Raw genomic sequence first — 13,380 nt, 5'->3', positions numbered from 1 at the left:
TGTTACTGCCCAGGATCGAACTGGGGACCTTCAGTGTGTAAGACTGACGTGATAACCACTACACCACAGCAACCTTGTTGGTAGCATCTTGGACCAAAATGAATGTAAACATATTATCTTAATTCTAGTACAAGACATGGGTATCAAATTTGCATGATTCATAGAATTAGTCTAATGCAATAAGGTAGAGACGTTTCCTTTCTTTTCAGGAGTTAAATTATTAATTACGTAAATGCTTTTATTTCCAAGGATGATTATCCGAGGCAGGGGCGGAGCCAGCTTTAAGGTTTTGGGAGGGTTAAAATGAAAATAAATAATTTGAGGGGGCCAAAATTATAAATTTTTTAAAAAATAGGGGTAAAAATTAAATATATATATATATATTTTAGATTTTTTTTTTTTTTTGGGAGGGACAGGCCCCCCAATCCAAAGTGTGGCTCCGCCACTGATCCAAAGGACTAGAAACATCGAGGACATGGCAATATGGCATGAAAAAGAAGACTAAAAGCTTTCCAACCGAAGTGCTTTATTTGAATTAATTATATATATATATATATATATATATATATATATATATATATATAAACGAGTAATGTAACTCTTCATATCTATTTATTATATTTATTTTACATTAATTGACTTGGCGTATATATAAAAAAAAAAATTAAAACATGTCACGCTGATCTATATAAAAAAAGTGTGAGTAACATCACTTTATATAAATTAAACTAAGTGCATGCTCGATCCATACTTCATCGTCTAAAAAGTCCGAGGTAGTTGTTTTGGCAGTGAATCAGCTGCGACCGAAGCCTTAACATGCCTACTCACTGCTTCACAGTAACCATGCAGGAGGACGTTGTTGCCCTTCTTAGCTTCAAAGCCAAGGGAAGCCAGCATGGAAGGCCAACACTTGTTTGCGATGGTGGTGATGGCATGACAGCAGACGGGGCTGAGATTCGCATGGCCTCTGAGTGGAATAAGAAAAATCTCATTTGAGCAGAATTGAAACCCCATCAGGGCAACCAAGCAATTCATTAGACCTCTGCCAGTTTCGACCCTCGCCGGAGCGGTGAATCCCGATTTGACGGCGAGGTCCCTCGTTGCCGTTGCATTTGCCGAGAGGCATGCGATCAGCGCCACCAGTAAGATAAACGCATTCTTTGTCGCCATGGTTTGTGTAGATATGTGTGTGTATATATTTGTGTGCTTGTGAAAGTGAGAGGGAAATGGAAATGGAATGAAGACAATTTGGAGAGCCGGGAGTTGCTTTAAAGGGAATATATTAATGCAATTATGTACGTCAGAGAACTTTTAATTAGTTAAAAAGTGATTAAGATGTAATTAATTGTTATTATAATTACATCATTAGGCAAAAGAGTTTCTTGTGATGTCACTTATCAAACATGCATGTCATTTTTGACACAAAAAATGTGAAATATGCATGGGGTTTGGCTCTGGTGACGCCTTAGAAATGAAACTAGCCAATTGTGCCAATTCTTGTAGTATAAACTGCATTTTATTTTGTTTAAGAAATTAAAATCACCACGTTGAACCATCTTGTATCAAAGTAAAATTGGAAATAAAATATCCCAAGAAGACAATATAGTTTGAAAATCTCGAAGCCAAATTTACTATATGAAACTAGCTATGAAAGTATGGGTAATTAGGATTGTACAAGCGGACAGTTATTAATCGTCTAATAACCGCTAAGTACTGCATAACTATTTTTGTAGACGGTTTTAAGAATAAGTAGAGGGGTTTAATAATTGTTAATCGGCTAATTGCCTACCCTTATATATAATATATAAGATTAATTGGTTCCTAAAGAAACACATTCAGTGCTCTTGGCAAGGAGCCCTACAAAACGTTGCCTGCTGGAGATATATTTCATGTTGTCTATTGCCCTAAAAATTAAAAAATAAAAACCCACTAAAAATATGCTCAAAATCATTTAAAATAGGCCATAAAAAGAGGTTAAAAAAAGGCATAAAACATCAAAATAGAACAAAAAAGATCATACCTAAAAAGCGGTTATGCGATACGGTTTGAGCTTGAAATAACCGTTAACTACCTACAACGGAGCGGTTGCGGTTAGATGCAATACCTGCTTGTACACCCCTATTAATATGGGTCATGGTAGAAACTACATTTTTAATTTTTATCTCATAATTATTTTACAATGCTAATGTGTTAGTCTCAACCAACCCTTAGATTATTCCTTGCAGTGACGGAGCTAGGATTTGGATTCATAGGGGGGGCAAGATTAAATCATAGAGTTGAATGAGAAATGATTAAAAATATGAAAAAAAATAAAAAATAAAATAACAATTCAACAAAATGTAATTATCGTTGGGAAAAGTACACATACTCCCCTCAAATTACCATTAAATTGTCAATGTACTCCTCAAACTACCAATTATGTCAATGTTTCTCCCAAACTAACAAATAATATCAATGTGTCTCACAATGACAAAAATACATTTCATAAAATTATAAAAATTCTTAAAATTATATATATATATATATATATTTTAAAAAAGGAAAAATAAAAACCAAGGTTTTTCAATTTTTTTTTTTTTTTGAAAATTTGTATTTTTTTCTTCAGATTTCCTTTTTTATATAATTTTTCAGTTTGGGCCACCCCCTCGGATTTTCATTTTTCATTTTTTTTATTTTTTATTTTTTTAAAAAATACTTTTTTTTTTAATTTTAATTTTTTTTCCCGAATTTATAAGGATATATTTATCTTATTGAAACTTTTAAGGGTTATTTTTGTCTTTTTATTAGCTTTAAGATGACATTGAAATTTTTTGATAGTTTAGGGGGATATTCACACAATTAATAGTTTGAAAAACACATTGACAATGAAATAGTAGTTTGACGGAAATATGTGTATTTTTTCCATTATTATTTAAAACATTTAAATATAACTTGTCTCCTTTTCTGCTGATCTAATTGCCCGTTAAAAAATATTAAGAGTGCTTTGTTTCTAGTTTATCAAAACTTCACATTTTCGTCGAACTTCATGCATTATTGTGGGCCTCCGATCCATGTGACTTTGTAACTTTCTCTTTGATTTTTAATTTCTATATCCTTAATTAATATGTGAAAGAACGACGGTAAATCTAGCTTCCATCTTCTTATTAAAGTTTTTTTTTTTTTTTTTTTTTTTTTTTTTTTTTTTTTAAAAAGAAATAAAAAGAAAATAGGAAAAAAGAGGAAGAAGAAAAAAATAGGGAAGGAAAAGAGGCATTCTCCCTCCAACTCAAACCAAATGTTAACATTAGGACTAGGAGAAAAAAAAAATTAATTGAGATTCATAATTATGCACCTTTGATTAGTCCACGTCTAATGATGCTGAGTATTTAAGTATTTAATAAAAATAATTAATTTTATGAAGTTTTAACTATTTACTGCTTTGGAAAAACAGACCCTTCCAGCTGTATTCTATTTGCATTGAAGAAAGATAGTTTAGAAAAAGATCAAAAGATCAAAAAATAAAAAAAAAATAAATAAAGAGACTCTTTCCGCCGTTCGGCCACCACCACCAAAGAGTAAAATGAAGTGACCTTTTCTTTCTTTTTCTTTTTCTTTTCTTTTTCCTTTTTTCTAAAGTTTTTAATACTTTTTTTTTTTTTTAAGTTTTATTATTTTCAATTTTATAATAATTTTTTAATTTTAATTTTAATAATTTTATGAAGAGTATTTTTGTTATTAAGGGAGGACATGGACATTTTTTAGTAGTTTATGAGAGGACATTGACAAAATTGATAATTTGAGAGAAACATTGATAATAAGTGATAGTTTGAGGGAATTATACTTACTTTTTCAAAAAAAATTAATCATAACTTCTACTGAAAATGTAAGAAGGTGAGACTCGGTGTTAGAGTATATTATAAAAATTTAATATTTGAAATAGTCATTTTCATTATTAATGAGAGAATGATTATTTTAAAGCAATTTTATCGTACATTCTTCCGTTTTCAATAAAAACAAATTATTTTCATAATAAAACAAATATTCAATAATTTCCATGTACCAAATGATAGGCTATAGCTTAATGTTATGTAACTTATGTGGAAAAAAAAGCAATAAGAAAGAGACGTGGCTTGTTATGGACAATTGCACATTTGTCTTTATGCTATTGGTAAACACCTAACCCACTTTGAGCAGTCAAATGAAGGTTTGGTGACAACTCCTGGAGAATTAATTCTCCACTACTCTTCTTCTTCACGTGTACTTATTGGTTGTTAATATGAGTGACCAATTAACAAATCATAGCCCACCGTCTACTCTTTTTTTTTTTTCTTTTTTCTTTTTTCTTTTTTATTTTTTATTTTTTTTTTATTTTTTTTTTATTTTTTTTATGGTTGCATTAATCCTTAAGCTACCTTGAATATTATTGGTCAAAAGATACTTTAAAAATATCATCTTTATTGAAAATGATAAGAATTCATTTTACTTTTAATATATATATATATATATATATATATATATATATATATATATATATATATATATATATATATATATATATATATAATGTCATAAAATATAAATTATACGTAAAAATGCACGATGCGATAATGAATATTAGTCATTGGATCATTATTTGCAAAAAGAAAAAAGAAAAAAAAAAGGTCCATATACTTATCAAACTCTCACTTAATTGATAATGTCTCTCTAAACTTTCATTTGGGACAAATATCTCTCAACCTACCAAAAGAAAGTGTAAAAAATACAAAAAAGATCATAACTTTTTTTCAACAAGACAAAAATACCTCAATAAATAAATTAGAAAATAAAATATATTTTTTTCTTTAAAAAAATTAAAAAATTAAAATTTCCATCCTAGGTTTTTTCTTTTTTTTTTTTTTTAAAAAAAATTAGTTTTAGTTTTTGGTTTTATAGAATTTTCTATTTTTCTTATTAAAAATTATTCTCGTTATCGGGGACATTGACAATTTTTAATAGTTTGAGAAGACATTGTCAATTTAGGTAGTAATTTAAGACGTGTATGTGAAGTTGTGAACTTTTCTTAAAAGAAATCAATAATTGATTTTTACTGCCGCATCATTTTAATTATACGATAGTTATAAAATAGTCCACTAAATATCATTACTCTAAATCATATATATATATACAATTATCTTAACAATAAAATGAATTATGTTCGTTAGCTTCTTAATCCATTATGGCATGGGATATACAATTAAATTTATAAAATTTATCTTAACAATAAAATGAATTATGTTCGTTAGCTTCTTAATCCATTATGGCATGGGATGAGCATCACCGTCACCTTCACAGCGAATAATACTATTTAGTAAAATGTTAAACGACTGTTATAAAACTAAAATAACGTAACAATAAAACTTAACTATTAATTTTTCTTTTTTTTTTCTTTAAAACTCTTATTAGTATAAAAAATAATTTTTCAGTAATTCTAATTCGGACAGAAATTTTTTACAAAACCAATTTGTAGGAAATTTTTTACAACCCACATACAAAAGTGACATGTGTCATTTAAACATGTGATAAACACATATTTTCTTATTAATGCTATTAAAAAAGCATGTGAGAAGCTCATGCTATTAAAATAACATATGTTTCTCACATGCCAAGAAACACACATCACTCTTATATAAATTAATATAAATTGTATAAAACTTATAACAATTTCCTAAATAACAATTTCATTAATTTATTCAAATTAATATAAATTGTATATATATAAATTGTATAAAATTTCATACAAATTAATTTTTAATTATATATAAAACTTATATCAGTTTTGTAAATAACATTACCCTAATTAGCAAGAAATGGATATGATATTGGTGCCCATATAATTTTTTCTTGATAGGGATGCCCATATAATTGAGTCACGAGACTCTTCCAAAACTGGGTCAGAGTACGCGGCCCTTCATTCTTGGGTGTTTTCTATTCTTTTGTTGCACTTGTCGGGGAGAGAGATTGGATGACAGAGGAGTGTATCATAATTCGATGCACCCAAACCCCGTTGCATTTTTCTTTTTTAAATTTTAATAATAATTTTTTCTTTAGTTGCTTATAGTAATTAAGATTTCAAACCTAAACCTACCCCCATCCCGTCCCATACTCCCAAGTCCCATCCAATATACGGATATACCCAGTCATCTGACTACTAAGACAATATTGGCCAATAAAGACATATAATACAATTTTGATAATATATATTAAAAAAAAAAAATTTATTTGAAAGAGAAATGTCAATAAAATGGTTTAATTGTCCTTCATTCTTCTAAATTGACAAATGTTTTTTAATTATTAAAAAATTATATATTTTTTGCATGCTGATTACTTCTCCCATATTAAAAAACAAGTGGACAAATTAAAATTATAAATTAGATTGAAAGAAAAGATTTGACTTAGGTGCCACCTGTCACTGCCTGACGCCTAATATCACGAAACTTCTGTAGTTCCATTCCTGGGTCTGGCCAAGAAACGACAACCGTCGCATGTCAATCTTTTGGTAAGATTTCAAATATTAATAATGTCGCTGAAATGAAATGTACACAACCTTTTTTTTTGCCCTTAGACAAAGAAAAGTTGCACGCACGAAAGAAGCTTAAAGAAAAAGGGAAAGACAAAAGAAGAAACAATTATATTCAATGTATATATGTCCACCTTCCACGGCGCTAGCTCTTTCCTGGAGAGCGGTATAAGTAAGAGGGTGATCAGGAACGAAGAAATGTTTGGGCACCGTAAGTAGACTCAAGCATATATGGCTAGAAATGGGTTGGAGCTGAACCAGGGCAGCAACAGCACAAGCAAGAGCTCAAGCCAGTCTCCGGGGGCACGCTGCCCGGCTCCATTTTTATCCAAGACTTATGATTTGCTAGAAGAAGGAGCTTCAGTACTACTTGAAGATGGAGATGGAGATGGAGATGATGGTGGCAAGAGAATTGTGTCCTGGAATGCTGAGGGAACTGGGTTTGTTGTATGGTCTCCTGCCGAGTTCTCGGAGCTCCTCTTGCCTAAATATTTCAAGCACAACAACTTCTCTAGCTTCATTCGCCAGCTGAATACCTATGTGAGCATTCTCTCCCTCTCTCTAGATTAAGATTGATTTTTATTTTTTTTTAACCGGAGTATCCGGGCGAAGATCTCCGGAACACCGTGTAAGGTGTTTCCTCCACACGGTTAATTAGAGTAAAACTCGAGCTTCTACCTGCCGGCATGCTCTAAAAAATTGTTTACATTCAAAGAAAGTCGAACCTTAGACATGATACTCTGAGTGACTTACATTCGAGCCAACTGTGTTTAAATTTAAGCATTTTTTTTTTCTTTTTTCTTTTTAGAACCGGAGTATCCGGAACGAAGATCTCCGAAACACCATGCAAAGTGTTACCTCCACAAGGATAGAGTAAAACTCGAGCTTCTGCCACCGGCGTCATCTAAGAATTTGTTTACATTCAAAGGAGATCCATCCTAAATCCTAATACTGGTCATCCGAGTGACTTATACTCGAGCCAACTATGTTGAAATTTAAGAACAATAAACCAAATCCTCTTGGATATCAGGGTAAATCAGCCATCGTTATTGTTATGGTATATGTGCTAATTTTGATGTATATACAGTTTATTTGCTTTCTTAGAATTGAAGAGGTATATATATCCTGGACTGGGCAATATGTTAGATAGCTTTAGCGGAGAATATCTTTCAATATCAAAGTAGGATGGTCGTAGTACGTATCCTAGTTTATTCATAGTATTTGAATGAGAATTTATCAAATTATACGGGCAGAAAGATAAAAAGATGTGATATGCGTGCACTTTTGAACTGTTCAAACACCATTTTTCAAAGATATCTTGGATTCAGGCCGGTGATGTATTGAATCACACAATTCCACCAAGTTGGTCATAGTTAATAAAGTAGGGCCGGAAATTAAGAAATATTGGAGTCAAAATAATGTGAGAGAACCAGTCAAAATAATTACGCTGGCCGGCCTGGAAAAGATAAGAAAGGGAGAGTTTTCACTAAAGTCATCGACGGATCGTGTACAACAACATGCAAGAGGCCGGTCCCGCCATTGTTTGTAATTAATAAAGTTTTTAACATCACATCTGTTGTTCATACCTGCAGGGATTCAAGAAAACATCGTCGAAAATATGGGAATTCAAGCACGAGAAGTTCCAGAAGGGGTATAGGGATATGCTTGCGGAGATCAGGCGGAAGAAGTGCGAGCCGAGTGTGTTTCCGGCATACCTGAAGGCATCTGAAGAGAGCAGCGTGAGTGGCATGGAGGAGAGTAATCGCCTGATGCTCCAAATGGAGAACAAGAATCTAAGGAGAGAGAAGGTGGAATTGGAGATGCAAATAGCGAAGTTCAAGGCACTAGAGATGAAGTTGTTAGATTGCCTTACTCAGTACATGGGAGAGGGAGATCATGACCACAACAAAGTTAGGACTAATTATAATTAGGAGACTATGCTAATTATGCATGCGCAGCTTCTGAAAATCAAATATTAATTTTGTATTAGTTGGAGCCCTGGTCGTGAAAATTATTTTTCACTCTCTTCTCTGTTAGAAAATGAAAATGCAGTCAGAGTATCAAATATAATCTAGCCCATCTTTCTCTTTAAAATTACAAAATTAGCCTAACTAAAAATATATATAAAAAAAAAAAGGCTTGACATGGGTCACGTTATCACGTCACCCACGACCAAGCTGGGTCAGCCGTATTCGTCATTTTTTTTTTTAAAGCATGGGTATTTTTGTATTTTAGCATTATTGGTTACGATTTAACAGAAAATCTGAATAGAAGGGTGTTTTGAATTCTATTTGTAACTCTCATGTATTACTCTTATAATTCTCATATAGTCATATGTTATATATATATATATATTGAATTACGTGCGTAACTCTCCTAATTCTCGTAAATTATATATTGATTATGTAATTATAGTATTCATAGCTTCATTAAATTATAAATAGGTCATTTTATTGTATAGTTTCTACTCCCCGCTCCTATCATCTCCCTCCCATTTTGGTTTTTTCTTTTATTTGTAGGTGTTCTCTAGATCAGCAATTTTGGCATCTCTGCTATGCATCCATTATTTTATCTTCGTGTTGTGCCGTTCATTTCATCCCTGGCCGCTGCTACTGTTTGCTGGTTGTGTTTTTGCTTTGAATAAGATTTTTTTTCTTTTTAGATCTGCTCTCATGGACGATCTATGAGATGAAAATTAGTGAGGTGTGAGAGTTATCTCTCACGGCTTAGATAGTTCGGTGTGAGAAGTTATCTCTCAAGGTCGATTTAAATAAATTTTTAAGATATTTGGATACCACTGGCTTAGATCTAGTCTACTCGGAGTACATATACTCTTTAACTATTTTTGTACATAGGTTAACGGAATATGAAAGTCATATATAACATTTTATTGCGATAATTTTGTTTGTATTTATGATTTTGTAATCTCATAGCTTATGGCTATGATTTTGTAAAATTTTATGCTTTTTGATGTAAGAGCTTTATGTTCGTGATTTTTTATTAATAAAATATTTAGATTTTTCGTTAAAAATAATAATAATAATAATAAAATCCATTATTTCAGTTAACACTTAACAGTCAGGTTGTGGACAAACCAAAAATTCCAAATATAAACACACATCGGATTAAGGAATATTTAGATGTGAGGAAACCAAAATACTTCAATCGATCAAATTAACAAATCGAAATGGACTTCTTCTTTGCAGGTTATGAGAACCATCTCACGCACCATGGTCCACACAAGCCCATCTTTGAGCCCAAACCTCAAAGCCCAAAGTTTATTTTGGACTCGATGAGTAAAACTCACCATTAAAAATTAGTTTGCAGAAAGGGTGTCCAAGAACTTATATACATTAATATATAGATCAGGATCCCTTGTAATTTCTGTGAAATTATAGATTCTCAAATTACAGAATTAAGGCTGTTTTTAAGCATCGACACATTTGAAAAACGACATATACTAAAAATGTGGCATATTATGGAGACTATCAGAAAGAATTTTTCTTTCAAAAGACTTCTTTTTCATTTTTTGTTGAGAAGCTTAATTTTTAGAAAATTAAATGATAGTTTTTTTTACAACATAGAAAGCAAAAACCTAATGAAAATATACTCAGTTCTCAATTACAAGTTTTAACATGCCACATTTTAAATATGTGGCATTTTTCAAGCGTTTTGATGCCTAAAAACGGCTTAAATTCCATAATTAGAGAATCTACAAAGAAATTGTGGAGGATCTATATACATATGGTTAAGATTGTTCTTAAGGTATGTATGACACTTAGAAGCGTAATATACCATCACGTTTTAGATTGTAACTTTTTTTTCTTTTGGCAGCACTATTTATTTATCAGCACTCAATAACTTAATACTATGTTCATGTATAATACTAAGACATTTTAATCTAGTTAATAAATCACCCAATTCGTAGCTCGATTACAAAACTGTAACTTATTCGATCACATATTTAATATGAGGGCCGATTCTAATACCAAATGATATATAATATCCGAGGCTCATGTTAAATATTAACACGATGGTACTGTAAACTCAAAAAAAAAAAAAAAGAAAAAAAAAAAAAGAAAAAAAAAAAGAAAAAAGAAAAATGGTACTTTAGTAGATATAACGTTACAGTAGTCAACTAGCCCAACCTGCAAACCCATATTCAAAACCTTAAACCCTACCCAAAACACCACTCTACTCTCTGTGCCTAAAACCCTAAAGCCAAATGGATCGAAAGCTCTTCACGAAAACCCTAATCCGAAATGCGATTGCGAGCAGATCGTACTACACGAGTAGGACCAAAAGGCCGAGCCTGTACTCGCGAATCAGTCCTCTGGGAGACCCTGGCACAAGCGTGGTACCGGAGCTCGATGATTGGGTCCATGACGGAAACAAGGTTGGGGTCGCCGAGCTTCGTCGCATTGTTAAAGATCTTCGCAAGCGCAAGAGGTTCACTCAGGCCCTAGAGGTTTGCAATTGCTTCTTTTTGGTTAATATATTTAATTGGGTGAATGATTCTGGTTTTGTCTCTGTTTGGTTGCTCAGAACTTGTGGGAAAATAAAGTGAATTTTTTGGTGTTAGAAATTTTAGTTAATGGTCGAGAAAATAAAACCCTTTACCCCCTCTGAGGCGGATGCAAGTGTATATGGCAATGGAAATAAGAACTAAATTTCCTTCTTTCTTTTTTTTTTTCAAACAAGTGGAGGATAAGCTTGTATAAGGGACCAAGAAACTTAATAATTTACTGTAAGATATAGATTTCAAGTTTAATGGCGTTTAGTGATTTTTGTTTAACACCAAAGCATGAAGATCGTGATTCGTGAAGAGCTTTGTGTATTCTGATTGATTTTGCTAGGGTTCTTTTCCTTTATGTGCTTGTAGCATTAATCAAGAAAAAATTTGGTCATTAACGAATTTGTCTGTAATCTACGCCTACTTTGTGGTGCAGGTTTCTGAGTGGATGAATAAAAAGGGTATATGTATATTTTCACCGATTGAACATGCGGTGCAGTTGGATCTCATTGGCAGGGTTCATGGATTTCTTTCTGCAGAGAGTTATTTCAATAACTTGAAGGACCAAGATAAGACTGATAAGACGTATGGTGCTCTCCTGAATTGCTATGCTCGACAGCTCCAAACTGAGAAGTTCTTCTCACATTTGAAGAAAATGAAGGAGATGGGTTTTGCTTCATCAGCTCTCAATTACAATGACGTGATGTGTCTCTACACAAACGTTGGCCAGCATGTTCTGGTTCCTGATGTACTAACTGAGATGAAGGAGAACAATGTTTCCCCTGACAACTTTAGCTACAGAATATGTATCAATTCATATGGTGTGAGATCTGATTTTGAGGGAATGGAAAAAGTTTTAAAAGAGATGGATTGCCAACCTCATATTGTCATGGATTGGAACACATATTCAGTTGTCGCCAATTTATACATAAAAGCTGGCATACCCCATAAGGCGATTGACGCCCTGAAGAAATCAGAAGAGAAGCTAGATGATAAAGATGGACTTGGCTACAACCATCTCATTTCACTTTATGCAAAGCTAGGGAAGAAGGACGAGGTCTTGAGATTATGGGGTCTGGAGAAGAGTGCTTGTAAAAGATGCATAAACAGGGATTTTGTCAAAATGCTGGAGTCTCTGGTGAGGCTTGGTGAGCTTGAAGAAGCTGAGAAAGTAATGGAGGAGTGGGAATCATCTGGGAACTGTTATGATTTTCGAGTCCCAAATACAGTCATTGTTGGGTATTCCGAAAAGGGTTTATATGAGAAAGCAGAAGCAATGCTTCGAGACTTGATGGAGAAAGGAAAGGATACCACTCCTAACAGTTGGAGCCTAGTGGCAGCTGGTTACCTGCATAAGGGTGAGATGGAGAAAGCTCTAGAATGCTTGAAAGCAGCCTTCTCTCTACATGTTGAGAATAAAGGATGGAAGCCCAACCCTAAGGTGTTTACACGCATACTGTCTTGGCTTGGTGATAAAGGCAGTATTGGAGATGTAGAAGCTTTTGTGAGCTCGCTGAGGACTGTCATCCCAGTGAATAGGCAGATGTATCATGCTTTGATTAAGGCACATATAAGAGGTGGTAAAGAAGTGCATGAACTTTTGCATCGCATGAAAATTGATGAAATAGATGAAGACAAAGAAACAAAGAAAATTCTTGGCATGAGGGAGACCTGAATTTATTACTTCTTCTGGTGGAACATAATGGCTAATTTTGCTTTTGGAAGGTCGTTTATTGCTCAAATGAGGTCAGAATCTTCGAAAAGCGTCGAAGTATCAAATTGTAAACTGCATTGCTGCAAATTGAAGGAATCTGAAACAGTCTTTTAAGTTAAGATTTTTATGCGCATGATTTTCTGCTCTGTAGAAAGTTTCATATTCAAATTCAACCCTGCAGTCTTTGATGTACGTAAATCAAGTAAGTCCCGTTTTGATTTCAACTTTTCTTTACCTCTCCAACTCACCTTTTTTCCCACAAAAAAGAAAAAAGGAAAAATAATTATGCTTAGTTAAAACCGTTTATAAAAGAGAAATGTTTGGTTTTATTCTTTTGTACATCTCCTGTTCATCTCCGTACAAGAGATGTGCAAATTCACTATTGAATCTATGAGACATGTGGTCTCATAGGTTCAATGATATATTTACAAAAGAGATGTGTAAGAGAATGACACCAAATACTTATCTTTATAAAAGAAGCTGGAGGAGGGTAGCTCTATACAGTTACACCAAGTTTCAGGCTGCTAGTCCATATGCATCGGCCCTTAACACTATGTCCTAAGCCCCTGCTTTTTTTGCAGGCTGCCAGGCTTTATCAGCCTCTTGTATGCTCAAGCT

The 13,380-nt window shown here is 32.9% G+C and overlaps 3 protein-coding genes and 1 non-coding gene across 4 annotated transcripts; 2 read left to right on the top strand and 2 right to left on the bottom strand.

Annotated features, from left to right (window-relative positions):
• Positions 1 to 73, bottom strand: TRNAV-UAC (transfer RNA valine (anticodon UAC)). Its single transcript has one exon. It is a non-coding gene; the product is annotated as a tRNA-Val (tRNA).
• Positions 74 to 759: 686 nt separating this feature from the next.
• Positions 760 to 1,170, bottom strand: LOC133868914 (egg cell-secreted protein 1.4-like). Its single transcript, XM_062305911.1, has one exon. The coding sequence runs from the start codon at positions 1,168 to 1,170 to the stop codon at positions 760 to 762; it is 411 nt and encodes a 136-aa protein (XP_062161895.1).
• A 5,400-nt stretch (positions 1,171 to 6,570) lies between these two features.
• LOC133868563 (heat stress transcription factor B-1-like) lies at positions 6,571 to 8,825 on the top strand. The gene is made up of 2 exons (XM_062305492.1): positions 6,571 to 7,075; positions 8,128 to 8,825. The coding sequence occupies exons 1-2, from the start codon at positions 6,767 to 6,769 to the stop codon at positions 8,464 to 8,466; spliced, it is 648 nt and encodes a 215-aa protein (XP_062161476.1). The 5' UTR covers positions 6,571 to 6,766; the 3' UTR covers positions 8,467 to 8,825.
• A 1,839-nt stretch (positions 8,826 to 10,664) lies between these two features.
• LOC133868562 (pentatricopeptide repeat-containing protein At4g21705, mitochondrial) lies at positions 10,665 to 12,960 on the top strand. Its single transcript, XM_062305491.1, has 2 exons — positions 10,665 to 11,003; positions 11,485 to 12,960. The coding sequence occupies exons 1-2, from the start codon at positions 10,761 to 10,763 to the stop codon at positions 12,721 to 12,723; spliced, it is 1,482 nt and encodes a 493-aa protein (XP_062161475.1). The 5' UTR covers positions 10,665 to 10,760; the 3' UTR covers positions 12,724 to 12,960.
• The last annotated feature ends 420 nt before the right edge of the window (positions 12,961 to 13,380 follow it).

This window comes from Alnus glutinosa, chromosome 5 (genome assembly GCF_958979055.1).
Source record: "Alnus glutinosa chromosome 5, dhAlnGlut1.1, whole genome shotgun sequence".
In the NCBI taxonomy this organism is placed as follows: domain Eukaryota; kingdom Viridiplantae; phylum Streptophyta; class Magnoliopsida; order Fagales; family Betulaceae; genus Alnus; species Alnus glutinosa.
This window is presented reverse-complemented; position numbering and strand designations above follow the sequence as displayed.